Source organism: Mya arenaria, chromosome 10 (assembly GCF_026914265.1).
Source record: "Mya arenaria isolate MELC-2E11 chromosome 10, ASM2691426v1".
Classification (NCBI taxonomy): Eukaryota; Metazoa; Mollusca; class Bivalvia; order Myida; family Myidae; genus Mya; species Mya arenaria.
The window spans coordinates 36,214,415-36,236,672 of record NC_069131.1 but is presented as its reverse complement, the minus strand read 5'-3'; the positions used below and the strand labels follow the sequence as shown (position 1 = coordinate 36,236,672).

The 22,258-nt window shown below is 32.6% G+C and overlaps 2 protein-coding genes across 6 annotated transcripts in view; both read right to left on the bottom strand.

Moving 5' to 3' along the window:
* LOC128205746 (receptor-type tyrosine-protein phosphatase C-like) overlaps positions 1-22,258 on the bottom strand; it is a 61,359-nt gene that overhangs the window by 17,188 nt on the left and 21,913 nt on the right. The window lies entirely within an intron of this gene.
* Positions 7,513-10,378, bottom strand: LOC128205765 (cystatin-like). Its single transcript, XM_052907698.1, has 3 exons — positions 10,164-10,378; positions 8,990-9,049; positions 7,513-7,753 (listed from the first exon to the last, which is right to left on the bottom strand). Exons 1-3 carry the CDS (start codon positions 10,347-10,349, stop codon positions 7,646-7,648), a joined length of 354 nt encoding a protein of 117 aa, XP_052763658.1. The 5' UTR covers positions 10,350-10,378; the 3' UTR covers positions 7,513-7,645.

The window sequence follows — 22,258 nt, the reverse complement described above, 5'->3', positions numbered from 1 at the left end:
CACTTTTGGAGAACCTTGGAATCATATGTCTTATTATTACCATGGCGGCCATGTTTATCGTTTTCGTGACGCCATATTGGGTAGTTGATTATGGTAATTACATCATGAAACCGATGCATGCCAAACCGATGTTTTTAGCGAATTGTGCGGAGAACATGACTGTATACTTGGGTTTTTAAGGATGAGTGAATTATCAAAACATTTCTAGGTAGACTATTGTTTTGGTTGTTGTAAGTATTGAATCATGTGACATTAGTTTAGAAGTTGACATCAAAGACAAAGATAGAATATCGCTCAAGCAGCTGGAATAGGATGTAAAGGATGCGTTTTTGAGCGTAGTGTTTATACCATTACTAACAGTGACGCTTCCCAATGAAACCTTTATATTATGCAATGTGTTCCTTTCATAGTTGGTATGACTTTTGCAGGATGCTGTTTAGTCCAGATTTTATCTAAAGAAACGTTTTGTTCTTACCATTTATATCCCGAATTGATAGACATACTGCTTGATTGGCATGGTCGTAAATAGTAAATCCTACAATCTAAGATACAAGCACATGATATGATAATACTTATTATAAACCATACACAAGTATGAGTCCAACAGTTAAATAATAATAAGAGCTGCCTTATAATATAAAACATATTCTAAGAAAAACGTTTCTTTTAACTCTGTTTCAATTGTATTGTGAAAAAGTATTCTCCCCACGCTGCTAATCTTATTACCATGGACTCACTTCAAACGTATAAGCATAACAGGACACAAATGTGTTTTCTGTTCCCTCAAGAGTTGTGGTTCCGATAATGACCCAGGCCTGCATGGTTTAAGTTATAATAATGTCGATTACTAATACGTTTTAATGTAAATCGAACTTTTTAGTTTTTACAAGTTATGTTGATATAAGCTGTAGATTTGTTTTTGAAATCATTAATAATTTGGTTATCAAGGAAGAAAAACATTTAATTTAAGCAGTATGTTTATGAATCTAGTTTGTTTGTGTTCCAGATGTTCAAACATCGCGTGCAAAAACAAAATAAAAAAATAATGGCAGAATTTGTCTGCACGCAAGTATAATTTGTAATTTGTCAGGCATTGGCAATTTATTTAATTATTTGAATAAAAAGGTTACCTTTTTGTCTTTCATAAAGTGTAAATAGAATACCATGATGCAGAATGAACAATCTGCAATTACCATTTCACATCAAACGCGAAGGTTTGAAAGCAAATTTTGAGGAGGACATGTGACTTGGATATAACGAAAATAGAGCCGATCCAGGAGTTGCCATCAGAGGGGGTACAAAATATAGTGTGCGCGCCCCTTCATCAAGAAATTATGAATAAGAACAAAATGGCTGTTTCAGTCAGAAATTTAACATTATTTTTATTTGACTTTTTTCTATGACATTGCATAAACATTCATTTGCAAAAATGTGGACATAAATCCGCTGGTGCTTTTTTATCTAATTTGTTTTCAAAGGACAAACGAAGGTAATGATACTGACAGAAGATTATTTTTGTAGTTTTTAGTACTTGACCACTTGTGAAAAAAAATGTTGTATAAAACGAATGACCGTAATGTAACATTTCCTACGCTCGTATTATCGTTGTTGATAATATAAATCCTAATATTCTGTGGTGTTCATGTTAACACTATGTTAAGTAGTATGGTGTTATCACGTTTGGCTTGCTCAATGAGTAAGTAATTATTCAAATTTATTTCTCGTGCGGCTTGCACAAGCATAGAGTAATTAATCAAGTGTTATGTCATTTGTGAAACAAAGAAAACGAGACGTTGTTGGACTCGATTCAAACAGTTGATTGTCTGATTCTTCAATCATTTTTATAGAAGCATTTCTTATTTTGATTTCAAACCCTACTGTAAGTGTGCTAATGTACACAAACTAAGAATTGCTTTGAGTCAGTTGAGAATATCGTCGCATCGTCAACATATAAAAGTTTGTAAATGGAATTATACTGTTTTAGAACAAAGCTATTGACCACATTGTAATGCCTAAAAAGACGAATGATATCTATGATTGAATGCAACCTATAACCAATTATTAGGTATAAGTATATTTTACGATTGTATCGTACTCGTCAAACTATGCATACAACTATAGAAATGTCGAATACAGAAGACTCTTTACATATTAGGGTATAAAGCATTTGCTCAGAGAAAATAAATCATAACTTTGCAAACATGATTTGTTAATTTTGATTTAGTAACAACTATTAAAAAGATACAGCAATCGTATGTTATACTATTTCTGAAATGGGGTACAAAAACCATATATGTTATAGTAAAGCATTTCAAATTGTCATAAAAGTTATATAAACCGCCATCATATCCATATATTTTATGTGTATAAAGGAAACTCGTTTCATCTGTTATATAATACTACAAGCATATGATGCAAAACGCTAAATAATTATGTTATAAGCCAAACGCAAGTTCGTTACTTTATTGAGGACTGTTGGGATCAGTGTGAGGTGGTGCACACTAACTTGATTTAACTCCCACGCCATTTACATGTTACTGCCAGTTCCAAGGCGGTGTCAAACACTCCTTTATAATCACCCCTTGTTTTATATATCATATATGTGGTGTGGTGTTAGTGGAGTTATTTGTTGTTGTTCAGAGTTTCTGGTTTGCGAATGTTTATTTTTTTCTTTCTGTTCTGTGTCCTCTTCGTTGATGCTGTGCCATTGAACGGGTTTAATGTTTAAACGTTCTACTACTGGAGTTTTTTATGTTGTTTTTTTATATAAATTTAAACATATGTGTGCCTGAATAGGAATTATTTGGAAAAAAGGTGACACATGACTGAAGAATGAAAACGGTGTTCCCAGATGCCCAACAAAGTAAACTATATAAATGTATTGGGTCAACAATTCATGCTATATAGTTGTGTTGGTATACGTTTATTGCAACGTGTTTGTGTCTTATTCTTAACGCTTGTTGATTGCTTACTATGGCTTAATGGAAATGAATAAGTTTATGACCTGCATTCTCATCAGACTTGTGCACGTATTCATAAAGCAGCTTTTAACTTATTCAAAAAATTCCATATGTTTTACGAGAGTTTGAATACGTATACAAAAGACCTATTGTTCGCATTTGTTTTGTTTTTAACAATTTACATGTCAATGTGGTAAACTCAAAAATAATGTTTAATAAGCTGAAAAATTCAAACCCCCATAATAAGTTTGTGTCTCTATTTTGTCTATTCTCTATTAAGTTGCTTCCCGCACGGGGACCCTACCCCAATACGTACAATTCAGGTACCGACCCTGTTATTTATCAATTCTGTAATATTGATTAATTCTTATACGGTATGCCGGGCGTGTTACTTTAAATATGGCGTCCTACAATTTACTACTTTTTTTAGAAATAGCCGAGCGTAAATTATCCTGACCAACACAAGGATGAACATTTTGGATGGTTAACCCAACAACATTGTGATAAGTGTGAGCACTTTAGTTGATGTTCTAAGTCACTGTGGTTTATTGTTTCTTTCATATATTTGTTATCTTTGCCATAATTAAGCAGGATCCTTCAACCTATTTCACTGTAGCTCCAATACAAACTCCGTCTAAACATGAATACTTGTAAATGACTGTTACGTTCATATTAACGTGGTAACCTACTTCCAAATATATACATCTTATTTGTAGAAAGTTGCCTTTTATTATCTTTAAAATGTTATATACTAATGTTAAAGTGTTGACTTAACATATTTGTAAATTGTTGCTACATATATCTTTAAAAAAAACAACGAATACTACACGGACAAGTCAAACGCTGAAATAATTAAAACGGCATGTTTACAGACACAATTTAAAGGCTTACTTTAAAGAACAACACAGACAGAACAAACATGCATACAACCGTCATCGCAATTCATCAATAAGTGAAAGATATAAATATAAATAATTTTAGGGTCAATAAAAACACGTTGAAATTAATTCGGAGCTTAAACCATGATAAGTACTCACTTTATATTGTCCAAAATTTATAAATAAAATGCATGATTAACAATAAACGCATATAAACCCGGTTGTTATTTAGTTCAAAGCATTTAAGGAATGTTCTTATGACCAGGGCGTTACATTAGGTATTTCTGTTCAGCAAAGAGAAACTTATATGGTGAATCACTGTTTATCTCAACTTTGAACAATATCTAAATGCTTAAACAGTTAAATACATTTTTACTAAAAGTTCACTCATATTGACTATCTTTTCCACATTTCATTCTCGTTAATTGACAAACTAGACATGCATATGTCATGACACTTGAAAGTAAATTGGAAGGTTATAAAGTCCATGCATAATTTTACGACGTTTCTGTCAATGATGATTTATTAGACGCCGATTACACTAAACATCGGTTATAGAGTATTCAACCAAATCATCACTCTTAATAGAACATTCTATTTCTGTTGATTTGTTTAACAGCGTTGAGACGTTTCTTTCCCCGTGAAATTTAGGTTCTTATAAACTACAAAAGAAAACCTATAAAACCTGACACTGGAAAAGTCACATGCTTCTTTTGAACATTTCTATGTTAGCCATATGATATGGATTTGCTATTGGACATGTTTGCAGATGTTTTCTCCTGACAGATATTGGATTTCTTTCATTGTTATATTTTAGTCGTATGTTTACGGATAAATTTTAATTTGTTTTTAAAGTCATGAAACAAATAGAAAATCAGATAATTGTTGAGAAAAATAATTATAAAAATAAAATGAAATAAATAATATTTGCTTTATGTATATGTTTATTTTATTTATCACTTAAATGTGCGTTTTACTTGGACAGTGTTACTGTGTATGACACGTTTTCTAAGTTGTTAACAGATATTTTTAATTTGTATGATTTGATTGGTATATTGTTATTATTGGATTAAGAATATTGAAGTCATGTGTGAAAAATGTAGAATGTATATAGCTGGCTGTAAATAGCGCAGCGATATTCGAAAGCGTTGTGACTTTATTTCATAACTAAAAAGCATAGCAATTATTGTAAGAAACGATAAACATCAAGAAAAAGTGTGTACACAATGAAACATGACGTCATATGTGGAAAATGTAGCATTTATCTCACTAGTTATAACTGATGCAGCGGTATTCATCAGCTTCGTGACGTCATACTGGGTGGTTTCTGACGGTGATCTCACAACAGGTCCTGTCCATAACGGCCTTCTTGCCACCTGTGAAAAAGACTCGTGTACCGTGATTTACAATGACGGAAGGATTGGGAGTGAGTTTCCAGGTAATCTTAATATATGTTCTTAAAAGTAATGTATAGCATGGATATAACAAGTTCGTCTTTCATTCGTTCAAACAGTTTAAAGTAACTATAGAAAATCGTGTTGTTGTTGTTGTTTTTAAAACCATGAGTGCGACATGAGTGTACGAGGGTTATTAGACCAGATATTAGAAAATAATTATTTCTTCGTAATGTATGTTTGTAGTGTATGCGAAGTTGTTTAAAATCAAACATACGTTTGAAAAAGATGGTACATTGTTTGGGTTAACATTTTAAATTTGGCAAATTAATATTTTAAAACGTCTACAAAAGTGATTTACCCTGATATAGGAAGGTTTGGTACAGAATCTCGGTTCTCAAAATAACAAATTATAGCATACACACCTCTCTATCTTTTCGAGAGATGTTTGTGGGAACAAAACACTATTAACACGCTTGTCATGATTTCAAAGTTTCAAAAACACGTTTAAATATGATCTCTAAAATCTTAGGCAATCAAGGAATAAATTGCGTTATTGATGTCATTATAGGGTTTTTATAGCAGTTCCGTTGACAAAATATTTGGATGTTCGAAAGGTCTGAGCGCACTTCAACCAGCCCAACTGTGTTCATACCCCCGATAACGATACCGTCACGCAATTCGTCACTTATATTAACACCAATACTTCATTATTTATTTTCATAATCTTAATAATATAAGTTATTCCATTTATAAAAACGTTTCATTAATTTCTTCTAACCAATACCGTAAATAAAAACGATCCAATCGGTTAACACATTTTATTGCTACGGACAAAACATAGTCCAATAATGGAATCAATTTGTGAGGTAAATTATTAACGCTAATGACAATAAAACATTTAACAAGTCATAACTTCAAACTTTTCAAGATGTTGATTTAAATTATTCGTGGCCTGCTAAAAGATAACAAACAAAAGTACGCGATTAATATAACTACGCGATGCCTCGCGATCCGAAAATATTCTAAGCTGAAGGGCTGTTCATTGTATTTGAGGTGTAAATTTTAAAGCAAAAACATAATTATTTAATTGTTGAGATTTTTGGCTGCAACGTAAATACACTCCAATATGCTCACAAATTTAGTTTATATTGTGACATAACGACTGTTACATATCGATTATTCAGGGATCTAGCAATGCAAAAAATAATGCAAAAAGTAGTTCAAGGCAAATCGAAAATGTTTAAAAATATGAAAATCAATCTACAATGAGGTTTAAAACCAACGTCATTCCTGTACTTTTTTATTGAAGAATAGTGACGTGCTTGACGCGGAGGCATGGAGTTGTTTGTTAGTTAACACATCCTTACAAAATATAGTTTTCATTAATAAAGCTGATATTAAAAAAATGGAAATCAAATCAGACAATTTTCATTACCAACATTTCATTGAATGATATTAAAATACTAAATACACTAATTTAATTGAAACACACAACCATCGAGTTGTTAAAAGAGTGTAAAAAATGAATTCGTATGATGGTTTTAAACTTTAAACGATATACAAACATTTGATATTGTGGTGTCTACTTGGGTCAGATTACGGAACCACTACACTATTTTTCTTGTCGTTTTTAGTATATGGTGTGTTGTTATTTACCTCGGGAAAGCAACACAATGCTGTATTTATTAATTCTGAAACAATCGGCTCTGCATTTCACTCATTATCAAGCCACAGTAATTTGTCGGATAAACTACATTATTATTATTATTATCTTTATTTGGGATTGTTGGGATACGAGTGAGGTGTGTGCACTTAAACTGGTTTAACCCCCCAGTAAATTTACATTTTACTGACCGTTACAAGGCGGTACCTAACAATCCTTGATAAACATACCTAGTTTTTTTTGTGCTGTTATTCCATGTTTCTTGTTTGTAATGTTATGTTCTATGTCTTTGGCGTTTACCCAGTGTTATTAAACCGGGTTTATGTTTTTGCTACTGAGCTTGTTTCTGTAGATTTTCGCATAAATATTAATCGAAAGCGAACCTATTCGACATTGAAGTGTTTGTAACGTAAACTTATCGAGTACGGTTTTATTTGAATCATACTTTCGTTTGAATGTAATATACCCGATAATGCTATCTTAAAGCATGATTTTTCAATAAAATGCAGATATTAATATACCTCAGAGCATGACTGGCAGAAATAACAAAGGCAATTTAATTATCTAGTTGTTTATTTTTATTTATTCGTTTAAAAATCATTATGAGGTAATTTTTCTGAAATACAAAGGTATTTATTTACATATGATTCAAAAGAAACAATGGTAAATATTAATTGTCTCTTTTTATTGATGTTTGATGTAACTTTAGCGAATTCCCTTTGTCCATTATTTCCTGGAAACGACGAGCTAGGCTGGGGTTATTGTGGTCAGGTCGCAACACATCTTGGTCAACTCCCTGTAGTTCTTCCATTCCGCCGTCACTGTCTCCAGTGTACAAGTATAGAACTTCTTGGACTGAAATGAAACAAATAATCATAAGGTCATTGTTGCACAAAATGTTCACTTGTTGTATCAAGGTGAATTGAAATGAAATTGTGTGCTTTGAAATGTTATTGAAATTGGCCGAAACTTGATTTTGGTTTCTCATGGCTCAATATTTTTGAAATTGTAAATCACTATCATATTCAAAAACTACGGAAAGTTAGTGAATGATAAAATGCATATTTAATGACAAATGTTTAAGAATGAAGTTATGTATGAAGTTTTGCATTATGTCATTTGAATGATAATTGGTGTATCAATTTCAATATTTATTTGAAAATTCTCCGTAGCGTTGCAAAAAATAATAGTTCATTAAGACCAATATTTAAATAAAAAAACATGACTTAATTTGGACAATCCTTTTTGCTTCTGTTTAGAAAACATACAGTTTTGCCCTGAAATAATCAATAGAAAAAGACATGAAAAATGATTAGAAAAAAATGTATATTGTATGTCGATTTCAAGGCATAATTGTCATGCAGAAGGTTGACGGAAAAAAACACTTATAAAAAATCTAGAGCAGGCAACATAAATGACTGCACGATTTCTTGGGAACATCATTTAATTAAAGCTAAACAATGTAAAGTGGTGAAGTAAATAAAAAAAATCGAGGTAATGTGATCATTGGCTTCGTTGTCATAGTTTTCCTCGACGTTCGATTGATTTTAACATAGGCCACAATTAAAAACCCATATACCCATAAAATATATTCCAATGTAAAAATTGGTATATATGTTGCAAGACTAAGGTTATGCCGATGAAACTGGCTGTGATTCTCCCTAAGCGACTATCTAGTAAATGTTTATGACGTTTTTCAAAGACAGGCAAATGGAACATAGGAACTTAACAAAAGAACTCTTACGTCTATCAAATTGAAATAAATCATACAAAAAAACACTTTCCAAAAGTGTATCCAGAAATATGATGGTTAAATTAGCTAAAGTGTTTTGTTTTTTTCCGTTCAATAACATTTAAGGTGTTGATCTATAGCGTAACATAAAGAAGCGCAACTCATTCAAAACATTGAACATTTTATCATATTAAGCGTATCTTTTTTTTCTTTTAAGAACCATTTCCAATGCCCTATTTATACGTAAATATATACATATTCATCATACAACAAAAGTTTTTGATATGTATGTAACAAATCGGAGTACATATAAGAAATAAACATTTAAACATCCAATTTGTATTAAAACTGTTACTCACTCCGTCTGCCATATCTCGACGAACGTTAGCCTCCAAGATGTGTTTGGAGCCCGCAACAACCTGCAGATATATTTGTCATCGTTGAAATATATTGTATCCAGCACTTGACAATTTTATCACATATGAGTGTATTTGCCAACTTTCAATAATGATTGTATATAATGTCTAAGACCATCAGACTTCAGGTATGAAATATGTGGATCTGGTATCTTCATAGTTTGATTGATTTTGTTTGCACGAACACTAGATAAAAACTACAGCTTAAACGTAGTATCGGATGATTCCTCGTAGTCGGGATTTTTAATCAACCCGTGGGTAAGATCCTGAGCCACTCGAGAAATTTTGACTAGGTAGACTTGGCTTGAGATTTTTAATTCCCTGGCCCCAATTTCTCGAAACTTCTTAAGCTTAACAGGCTTAAGTCGCTTATTTCAATCAGCCAAAATACATACTGAAAATGGATTTTGATAAATGAAAAATGGTTTATTCTGATAATCATACAGATTATTCCTACATAATTTCTAAAAATTCTTGAAGAAGAAAATATAACACATTTTATAGAAAAACAAAAATAGTGGGATTAGCTTAATCCTGTTATAAGGGACTTAAGAAGTTTCGAGAAATTGAGGCGAGGTGTTTTAAAGAGTTCTTAGCAATAGAAACTCAACATAACTTTTTTCATACACAACAATTTAAATCTGACGAAACTTTCCAAACAATGATTCCGAAAAAAACTAAGAAATTATCAGAGATTACGATATCGTAGACATGCAGCATTTGAAAGACTGTAAAACGTTAAGATATAGATATAGAGAATAAATGTTTGATTTAGTGATTTATCGTTAAATCTAACCAAAAGCTTTCGTTGTATGTCAATATAAGAGAAACATTTCCAAAAAAGAAAATGATTTAAGAATATAAATAGATACACATGTTCTATGTTGGGCGTACGAGCTCCAACAACACTACCTACTATTAAACCATAAACACAACTTGTCACCATCGGGTATGAAAAATCGTTCTAACCCATACTTCCATAGTATATTTTGAAACTGTATTCACAGTTTGTCGCAGTAAAGCTGTACTAATTTGTGTTTAAAATGACGACATAAGATGAATGGTAAGCTATTTCTGCACAAGCTTATGCAGCACTACCTAATATGTTTCAACATACCTGGCGGGAGGCCTTAGTCAGTTTTACTAAGAAATACTCCGAACCCAGTTCCCCAATTGCAAAAGCAGCGGCGGCCTGCACCTCAACGTCATCTGTGCCAATCGGTGACGCCCCGCCTGGAACTCCCTGTGTCGTTGCGTAAGTCAAGCATACGGCGGCGAGAGCGCAGTAAGTTACAGTGTTCATCTTCTCTTTTTAGTGTAATAAAAGGTCGGTGTTTGGCTAGAAATATACACGTTATTGCAGTAAAAACAAAGTTAGTACTGTGGTATTCTTGTTATGACGGAGTTTTTATATGTTTTCATATGTTCACGTATTAAGACAGATGAGACACCCTTGAGACAGATGTCGCCTTATGCTTTCCCTAGGCGGTCGTTCTAGTATGTGGCAAACAATTAGCCATTTGTTTTTGTCAACTGTGTTTTTTTTCGAGGCGAACTCGACTGTGCACAGGTGTTTTTGACAGTCAAATGCCAGTTGGTAAGATGACTCCGGAGTTCAGCTAGAAAAGTTACTGTGTTATAAATCAAAAACTGATGATTTTGTTTTTTTATTGTTGTTTTTTTTTTTGTAAAAAAATACATAATTATTTAGACCTTATTTGTAATTGCAAACATAAATTCCATCTTTTATACAATTGACTACATTGTGTTGTTTATACGTATCGAATTCAAAAGTATTTAAGATATTATTATAATTAAACAATGGTCGTTTCCGTTCTACAGTGTTCCAACACTACTGTTGTTTTTTTATGATAAATTCGGAAAAAAACATAATTATAAACGAAATATAATTATGTAAGATAATGCTGTTGCGAAACAACAAAAACAATATCATTCACATCATTCCTCGGAATCATCAATAGGATGCTACGTTGTGACTTTAAATAAAAAAAATACTTCAGTAACAGAAGTTTTAGAACTACTGGCTCTAACATTTGGAATGATCTGCCTCTGAGCCTTAGACAAAGTGATTCAGTAAACATCGTCAAGAAAGATTTGAAAACTCATCTTTTCATAGATTATTATGCATTGTTCTAAAACGTATATCCATGAACTATTTACTAATATATTGATGTGCTGTTGTCTGTTTACACGTTGGTGAACACCCATCATATAATAACATGTTGTGTATAATTTATATACTATGCATTGAACTAACTATGTATCTAATGTACTGTGTGCAAATATTCGTGATTTTTTCATTGATTACTGGTTATTTAATGCTTGTGTCTGTATTGTTTTATTGCTTTTATTATCTTCTAATTCATTATTGTACAACGCCATTGGATATCTATTTATATGTAGAAATAGGCGTTTAAGCAAATAAACAAGTTTCAAATTTCACCAAAGAAGCCCAATAAAATCTTAAAACGGCCAAAAACATATTACTATACATAAAGATATTAGTTTTTATTTGTTATAAGTTATAAGTTTAATGGAATATCATGTGTCTAGATTAAGCCTGTCAGACATGTCGGGATTGCCGCTCTGCATGTAAAAGCGTGCTGGTACCGACACGGGATAAGGCTCTATGGGAATTATTGATTAAACCTGTTTCAACTTAAACCCAACCCACTTAGCTGCACTATGAAGTCCCATTAAATAGAAATAAGATCCTTAAATGCCGACGGGGTACATGACTTTGATAGGCAACCTGAATTTGTTTGAGAACAATTTCAAGTCATGTGAAAACAATTGCAATTGGTGTTGACGCATTAATATTGCTTGCACTACACTGCATACTGTCAAAATATAATATTTGTTTCAAGTAGATGTGATCTGTTAGTCATATGATATATGTTGACGTTATATTGAAAAATGATATTTTAATTCCTAATATTCCCTGCGGTCACGTAGATTAAAAAGCACAGAAAGTTCACCCGATCATTTATCTTCGTCACATTTGATCCACATTATCTTTTTCTACATATTATTTCATTAATTGGCAACATATGGCCTCACTGTTCAATGCTTTTTGGATTGCAAAATTCATTATAATTTATATGGTGACATTCAATGAGGAGAGGTAATACTTCAAGATAAGCCATATTGCCTGACACATCAACAGCTGTAATAACTATAAATTACTGCAGTTTAACAACGTCAGAACTATTGAAAGGCCAAAATAGGGCTATTGGGCATTTCAAAATTTTCTGACATTTTTAACTGCAGTAGTAAACAGTTATTTTTACTAAATCGTGCGTCGGAGTTACCCCTTTAATACATCTGAACAAAAAATAAAAAATAGGTTGAATGTCCCTAAACATTTTACAAATCATATGACACCAATGCATGCGATCCTTCAAATGAATATGGTTTGTTTGGCGTTGATCCTTGTATGTTGAAAGGGGCACTTTACAGGCAGAGAAAGTTTTTAAGCATTACATTTAACACCTGCCCGTTTGAAAGCCTAGGGACATTGTATTGGACATCATTCCGTTTAAAGGGGCACACTTATTGAAATAAATATGTTTTATTTGAACCTAATTATCTAAACAAGACTTTGTGTGCGGATAACATTATATTAGCGATATTTTGGCGTTCTATTAAACTGGGAAATGTGTGGCCACGCAGCCATTTGTTGCATTACCCCATTTCTAATGTATTTTCAAGTATAATATATTTTGTCTGCTTACAAATCATTTCATAATTTAAGTCAAATAACTTAATAAATTGTTTAATTCTTTGTGCATCTTTCAATCAGATATGTGTCCAATGTTATTCTCATACGTTTGTCCCTTTAGGTTCCACTGTATTATTGTCGTATGGCTAACACGATGCTATTGATCTTCTTCTAACAACGTCGTTGTTAAGTTTAAGGTGAAATAGTTTATGATTTGCGCATATACTTTGATAAAACATTTACAGCATTAACAGTTGTTTAGAATGTTGTAAGAGAATACTGCAGATTACAAGTGGGTCCATGGAGCCTCCTGAGTTGTAAGGATTTGAAATTAAACAACCATGAATTTAACAAAAATGTTTATTTGAACAAATTTCTGAACATGTGGCCCCATCCTTTTAAATATATGTCTGTTGGCACCATTAGGATTTCAAGTTTTACAGTCTGTTCGTTTAATTTCTTTCTGAAAATTAAATCAAGACATAACTGTACTTTTAATGGAAATGTCATTGTAATTTACGCCAAATGATTTGCAATGCATGGCTAATAAAATTCATTTGCATGTCTGAAAATAAAACTTGTGTAAAACGTGTTTTGCTTGTCTTGTCTTATTACAAAAATGAATGAAACCAATCCAACCATCCATATAGATGTTTTCCAAAGCAGCGATATAACTGATCATGTTGTTCGGAGATTGCAGAACAAATCTAAACTCATATACTACTCGTATGTGCCTAAAGCTTAAATGGTAAAATACCATGGCCCTTTTGTTTCTAAGTATTTCAAAACGTAAGACAATTTTAAAAGTGATATACTTCATACAATAACATATTAATTCAAGCCGGTTGTTGATGAAATCTTAATTTAAACTGTTACCTATTTCGTGACATTAAGCCCTAAAGGTTCAATATTAAGTTTAAAGTCCCATTCTTTTTCAGTGATGTTAACTGTTGTTTTTGTTTCTATATCCAAATGACTCCTCTTAACCTTTTTGACATTTCTTCACACCCAAAAATACTAAAGTATACTCTAAATTAAACGCACACAACGTCATTACAAAATGTGCAAAGCACGTGGCTTTCTGAATAACTCTGTCGTTTATATACAATTGATTTGCATTTTTAATTAAGAATGTCTTTGGGTTGGAAACGATTTCCCGGTATTGCATCTTAAAACACTAATTGTATCATATTTTTACTTTATGATGTCAAAATTGCAAAAAAAAAGTTATCGAATAAAAAAAGGCTTGGTTAAAGTGGGGGTGCGAACCCACGCCTGTAAAAGCAAGATCATTTTACACAGTTAATCACGAAGCAACACGGAGCTGTTGACGCTTATATGAAAATTGTGGTCCCCAAGAACGATATCAACATTTGCCAGACAATTCAAATTCATCGCTGTTCGTCAGTTAATTACTTTTGGGGGTTCGTCCTTTGAATGGTCAATAAAACACTAAGAAATAAATTCGGGGCTGACAAATAGTTGATGATCCACACATTTGTCCAAAATAATTGAATACAAACATGCAAAATTATCAATACACGCATATGAACCCCATAGTGAATAATTTCAAACCATTTAAGGATTGTTCTTATGACCAGGGCGTTATTTTCGGTATTTATGTTTAGGAAAGTCAAACTTATATGGTAAATCCCCTTTTTTCTTAACTTTGTACAATATACTGTTTGAGACGTTTGTTCCTACATAGTTTACAATTAATATGGCTTCTTTTTTCGTATTTAATTCTCGCTGTTTGACAAACTAGACACGCATATATAATTACAAGTAAAGTCATCAAGACAACGCATAATTTTACAAAGCTTCTTTAATGTGTTATTGATGATTTATGATGAACCGCTTGCAGACAACATTAGTTATACAATATTTAACCATTTTTCCTGGAGAGAGGAAGAACTCTTATTCCTGATTAACATTAGTTATACAGTTTTCAACAAAATCATCACTTTTAATAAAACATTTTTACCTCGAGGGTCGATGAAATCTTATTCCTGATTTCTTTTTGTATTTCTGTGGATTTGTTATGAATATTTCCCTTCCCAATGAAGATTTAGGTTCTGATACACATCGAAAGAAAACCTATAAATACTGACACAGGAGAAGTCGTTTGAACGTTTCTAAGTTGGCCATATGAGATGGATTTGCTATTGGACTTGTTTGCAGATGTTTTCACCTTTCAAATATTGGATTTCCTTCATTGTTATATATCAGTCTTATGTTTATGGATAAATTTTAAATTGTTTTTAAAGTCATGAAACGAATAGTAAATCAGAGAATTGCTGAGAAAAATACTTATAAAACGAAAATAGAATAAATAATATTAGTTTTATGTATATATGTTTATTTCATTTATTAAATAAATATGCATTTTACTTGGACAGTGTTACTGTGTATGGCATTTTTTTCTAAGTTGTCAACAGTTATCTTTTATTTGAATGATTTGATTATTAAATTGTTATTACTGGATTACGAACATTGATGTCACATATGGAAAATGTAGAATGTATCAAGCTGGCTGTAAATAGTGCAGAGATATTCGAAAGCGTTGTGACATTAATTTATAACGAAAAAGCTTAACAATTATTGTAAGAAACGTTATACATCCAGAAAAGGTGTGTACACTATGAAAAATGACGTCATGTGTGGAAAATGTAGCATTTATCTCACTAGTTATAACTGACGCAGCGGTATTCATCAGCTTTGTGACGCCATACTGGGTGGTTTCTGACGGTGATCTCGCAACAGGTCCTGTCCATAACGGTCTTCTTGCCACCTGTGAAAAAGACTCGTGTACCGTGATTTACAATGACGGAAGAATTGGGAGTGAGTTTCCAGGTAATCTTAGCATATGTTCTTAAAAATATTGTATAGCATGGATACAATAAGTTCGTCTTTCATTCGTTCAAACAGTTTAAAGTAACTATAGAAAATCGTGTTGTTGTTGTTGTTGTTTTTAAAAACATGAGTGCGACATGAGTGTACGATGGTTATTAGACCAGAAATTAGAAAATAATTATTTCTTCGTAATATATGTTTGTAGTGTATGGGAAGTTGTTTAAAATCAAACATACGTTTGAAAAAGATGGTAGATTGTTTGGGTTAACATTTTAAATTTGGCAAATTAATATTTTAAAATGTCTACAATAGTGATTTACCCTGATATAGGAAGGTTTGGTACAGAATCTCGGTTCTCAAAATAACAAATTATAGCATACACACCTCTCTATCTTTTTGAGAGATGTTTGTGGGAACAAAACACTATTAACACGCTTGCCATGATTTCAAAGTTTCAAAAACACGTTTAAATATGATCACTAAAATTTTAGGCAATCAAGGAATAAATTACGTTATTGATTATTATAGGGTTTTTATAGCAGTTCCGTTGACAAAAGTGTTTGATGTTCGAAAGGTCCGAGCGCACTTTCACCAGCCCAACTGTGTTCATACCCCCGATAACGATATCCGTCACGCAATTCGTCACTTATATTTGCACCAATACTTCATTATTTATTTTTATAATCGTTAATAATATAAGTTATTTCATTTGTAAAAACGTTTCAGTAATTTCTTCTAACCAATACCGTAAATAAAAACGATCCAATCGGTTAACACATTTTATTGCTACGGACAAAACATAGTCCAATAATGGAATCAATTTGTGAGGTAAATTATTTACGCTAATGACAATAAAACATTTAACAAGTCATAACTTAAAACTTTTCAAGATGTTGATTTAAATTATTCGTGGCCTGCTGAAAGATAACAAACAAAAGTACGCGATTAATATAACTACGCAATGCCTCGCGATCCGAAAATATTCTAAGCTGAAGGGCTGCTCATTGTATTTGAGGTGTAAATTTTAAAGCAAAAACATAATTATTTAATTGTTGAGATTTTTGGCTGCAACGTAAATACACTCCAATATGCTCACAAATTTAGTTTATATTGTGACATAACGATCTTACGTGTTTTATTTAGGTATTTGATAGATCGTATGCTAACTTGAGTATATACACACTCTGAATACTGAATAGTAAAACAATCAAACAAAACGTTGCATACGAATTATGTACTTCTACATATACATGTATACATATCCTACACTCTTAAAATGATAGATCCGCTAGAATTTCTCTAGGTTTATCAGAACAAAACCTCTCTTTATCATTATATTTTTAAACTGGATGTCTAGGTCACTCTTTATTACTAATTTCCCTTTGGTAAGAAACAAGGAAGTTGAAACAACACTGTAATGTTTCGTTTACATTTTCAACTCCTGGATGTATTGTTTGTTTCGGATTCTTCATTGACAGCAGTTTTATTTTCCTGTGAAAGTTATAGACGTGTTAACTAGTTTGTGAGAATATTTTGTGATTTAAAATAGAAACAAATCATGCAGGTCTCCTTTAGAAATGTACATGAACATATGTTTCATACAGTATCTTCCATTAGTTCGTATGATAACATTAGAAATCAGAACCACAATCTGAACTATATTGGATTTAAAATAAATCGGTGTTATGTCACATGACCTTTGCAGTGACGAACTACTTATTACGTTATGTCACTTTTGGAGAACCTTGGATTTATATGTCTGGTTGTTACCGTGGCGGCCATGTTTATCAGTTTCGTGACGCCATATTGGGTAAATGATTATGGTGATTATATCATGAAATCGGTGCATAAAGGTTTGTTGGCGAATTGTGAGAAGGACATGTGTACTTGGTCGTTCTTGAAAAAGTGTTCATAGAATGCCACGCTGCAAAATCAACAATCTATATGATGCAATCCTTGTCTACATGCTGTCATTGTAAAGTTTTGAGGAGGACATGTTAAAAAGAACATAAATATCATGGAAGGATCAATATGTTGACGTTAGAGTTTTCGCAAATGTGAACGAGCGCCCTCTCTTTAAGATCCGGAAATTTTAACAAAAAAAATTGGCTGTTTTGTCTGAAATTGAGCATTCTGGTGTGTGATTATTTATATATATATTTTTTCACTGACATTTGATAAAAAATGCAACAATGTTGGCATAAATCCGCGAGTTATTTACTCTAGTTTGTTTTCAAAGAAACACGTAGGTTTTGATACTTAAAGAAAGCTTAATTTGTAAAAAGAAAATGTTGCATGCAACGAATGACAGTTATCAAATATTGTGACCACCACCAAACGCAATATTGAAAGAGAAACCAGTAGCAAACGTTAGCAACATCATTAATTTACGTTCAGTTTAACAAAAAATATTTCAAGTCAGTTATTTGGAAACTTAAAAACCTAGAAATGAGAAAAATGTGCAAGAGTTATTTCTCTTGCAAAGGATATTTTGTTAATATTGAACACATTATATAAGCTCTATTCAAATATGTAATCATCACAAACTAATTAAATTAAATCCAATATTTTATAAATGTTTTAACCCATGTGAATGGTTTAAAATGGCTGGTTTACTTTATAAAGAAACTTCTATTGTTTCCATAAGCCAAGACCAGAGAAGTTTTCACTGATATACAAAATGGAAATGTTCCAATACATTCTACCAAAAAAATCCTCAGGAACTTTCTTTCATCTCCGGGTATGACTTTACACCGAAAAGCAAGATAAGAAAGGTAAAGCATTGAAATACGTAAGGCAAAACGCACAGAAACCAGTAAAAAAACATATGCTCTCAAAAAGGACGGCAATTTTAACGGAAAACACTGAAATTCAATGAAAATATTTTTTTCAATGTTTTTTTGCTTTGTTTCTCAGGTTTAATTTCTGTACAAATCATTTGTTGTTGTTTTTTTGTTAATTTCTGAGCTTGTTTCCTTGCTTTTCGGTGATCTCTGTGCTTTCGAAACAAACAAAATCAGAAATTGATTGTAAATAAAATGTTTAATTTGGATTTCTGCAATAGTTTTTTTTAGTATAATTATAAAATAGACTAGACTTTCCGTCTCTATCCATTAATTTCATTCAAGTAGGCGGTTATTTTGCCACAAGTCTGCACAAAATGTTGCTATTGTATGATGAAATCGGATTGTACGTACCATACATGCAATAAAATGGCATTTAAACGTGCTCTAATCTGTTATGTGTATGCATTCAAAACATTAATTCGATGCATGGTCATTGACTTGATGTCTCAAAAAATGGTCGTTGTCATGCCGTTTTGCCCCGTGCAAAACTTGGTACCCATTGTTAAAACTGTGTTTTTATAACAGCAAATTGGGTCTTTCTTCCTCGAAGGCACGGTATTTTAACTTGCCCGTTTGTGTTATGTTATTGCCTTCCAAACAATGAAGTCGGTGCTTGATGTTTGATTTAATAAAGCTTATTTGTTATCACGACTGTCTGCACCGTACGAAAACTTTGATGTTAGCCATACCCATTACCAATGTGTTTGTTTTGTGCAGCGACTTAGCAAGCCACAGCAATATAGGTTAAATATTTTTGGAGATATTTCCTTTGGTCAAATGTGAATGACGAAATATTGCCATCCGCTTAGGGTGATGTTGTTGAACATTGTAGCGTTATGTCAAGTATTAAATTGTACTTGTCTTCAAGCTCCCAATATACTGATTAAAGTACGGAACTGACTCTAAACTATCGATATAAACTACTGATAAAATGTAAAGAATCTCCATACGTCTCTAATGACATAAAACAACTGAAAGCCAAGAGTGGATGAATATCAGCAACCAATTAACACACATTACACTTTTCAAAGCGCTGTAGAAAAAAAACCCGAAGCATTTTAAAAGCAATATTTCAAAAAAGGTCAACTGATTTATAAAAACAACATGACAAGTGTAATTTTGTCAAGGACACCGAGTGCAAAAGCTTTTACAAGTGTTGCTGTGAAAGGTTTTAGACAAATATTGACGAGTTGCCATATGTCTTGAGGAAAAACACCTGTAATGTTACAGTTTTAATTGTTTTGATATCTCGGCTCACGCAGTCGATATAAATAGATGACCATTGCATCATATAATAAGCGTATTCATTCCAAGCCAGTAAACCAAATAATGTAAGTGCGTGTTTCCACGTACAAAATTATTTAACATGTAAATATTTTTTGAAGCGACCTTAATGATGAGTGAGCGTATCGTAAATGCATGTCGTTTATTGATATTGCTGTTATAAACTGTACACAAATGTAGGAATATTACCTTAATCCGTTAACTGTTAAAAAACAATCAACGTTTCTTTCGATGTATCAAATAAGGTCAAATTTCATTACATATACGGCATTCAAAGAGTGATCATCTTTCGTTTCCACACATTTTAAGTTATATTAAAACTTATTTATGGGTAAGAGCAGGAATATCCTAACAATATATAACGAATGAATTATCATTTATTGCAAGTAATTGCACAATATCGTGTTGCATCAAAAGTCTTTAATTACAACAATAAACAATTTTGAACGATAAATGGAAATCCGATATTTATTTACCGACTTTAAAGTGCCCAAATTCTTTCGATGACCTTGACATTGAAGCTTGTTGAGGCAAAGTTGTTCCCTTTACATGAAGTTGTTCTTCTTCAAAATATCAGCTTCCGGATTTGTGTACTGATTTTGTATTTAATTCGTTTCACCAGGGTTTAACACGCTTCAAAAATACACAGAAAACACATGTCCGTGGCATTGTTCATATATGCCTAATTGATCTCCCTGTAGTATCATTGTGTCCATCTTAGCTATCGCCAAAAAAGTCGTTTACATATCATTACTTATCATTTCAGCGTTATTCATTGCGATACAAAGTTTCATGCAGTTGGCCCAGTCTCTGGAAATTTCCGATCTCCTATAGGCAATTATGCTTCCTGTTTTGCATGCATCATCGCTTTTGTGTCAATATTTAATATGATAGTATATCTTTGACCCTTGCCCTAAGCATCAGCGATATACTTGTGGCATTTCCCCTATATGTTTAGCACTTGTTCTTTCTGTAAAATCATGTTTTATATCTTGCTTTTTTACCGTCTTTTTCAGCATGGTTCAAGGCGACGCAGGGTTTGATGTCCGTGGCGCTGGTCCTAGGCCTCATGGCTCTGCTGGTGGCCACCATATCTCTGTGTTGCACGTGCCACAGATGTAACTCTCATCAACCCATCTGTGGATTTCTCATTGTCGCATGTGAGTAGTTCAATGGGTAATGACAATATCATTGTAATTTATATTAGTATATGTAAATGCAACAAATTGGTGCATAATCTTTGCTTGTCGTTATATCAGATTTGGCTTTTCGCATAAGTATTGGCTTAAGTGACTTCATTTTAAGTTGATGCGTGAAGAAATGAACTCTTAAAGGTTATTGAACGATATAATAATACAAATATATGATCAATGGCATAAAAACAAGGCAGTTGTTCGCCATCAGCAAATGTTAGGATTGTCAATTAGCTTTGTGAGTAACACTACACAGGATTTCTACCCGTAGTCGAACAAACTTGTCTATAAACAAGCACATGCTGTCTCCATGAAACCTTCTAAGACACAATGAACACAACGGAGACAAGCCCGCAAGTCGAAAATTAAAAAAATAAACTCTAACGTCTTTTTACGTTTCTGTCGCGCCGATGATATGCCAAAGTCCCATTACTTTAAGCGACTGGAAATAAGTTCACCATATTCTTTGAGCACTTATTCCTAAACTAGTACAAGGGCTACCAATTACTTTTCTCAAATAATTCTTGTGTGTTCGGCTTCAGCAACGATGCAATTAGGTAGTGTTAGGAATGTGTTGTATGTGCACGAACCACCAGTTACCTCATTACTTCTTGAAAATGAATATTTTGTGTTGCAATGATAAAACATGTTCGTACAATTTCGGCGTAGCCGACCGATACCGCACTCATTTAAATAGGTCAGTAGAAATAATGACTCCATGTATGGGAACAAAACCAAAATTTGAACTTTTGCCATTATTTTTTTTGTCTGTGAATGTTCTAAACTATGAATGTTCAAGTAAATATATGCATGTATAATGTCTGACTTTTTGGCATGTATTTAGCCATTTGTGGTTTACGAAACTCATTATTGACCAAACAAGTTCCTACTTAGTAAAGCATGCACAATATTTGTTTTCTTGAGAGAGTCGCCGAACACCGATGAATATAATCAGACAAATACGCCGAAATACTACGCCGTATTACAACACCGACGACAGTGAAAACACAAAGGCCTTGAAAGCTCTAAGACCATGAATCTCAACGATTTGTTCCTCTGAATGGACGAGCTAAAATGTGAATATGAATCGTGGTTCGCGCGTTTACACGTGCGTGTATAATATATATGATTTTATGTTCATGTAATAAAATCTGGTCACTGATACCAGATGTGTTATTGAATGGGAAACTTAAGCTCTCAGATGTAAATTATGTTTTAAGTATCCTCACATGAAAGCATGTGTTACATTAAAAGCATAACCTGCCTTAACATTTGAAAAATGACAAGTCCCTGG

Excerpts from the sequence above, each read along its gene's own strand:
- LOC128205765 (XM_052907698.1), bottom strand. The coding sequence starts at position 10,349 with ATGAACACTGTAACTTACTGCGCTCTCGCCGCCGTATGCTTGACTTAC. Across the intron at positions 9,050-10,163 it reads TGACTAAGGCCTCCCGCCAG|GTTGTTGCGGGCTCCAAACA; the intron begins GTATGTTGAAAC and ends ATATATCTGCAG. Across the intron at positions 7,754-8,989 it reads GTCGAGATATGGCAGACGGA|TCCAAGAAGTTCTATACTTG; the intron begins GTGAGTAACAGT and ends GTTTCATTTCAG.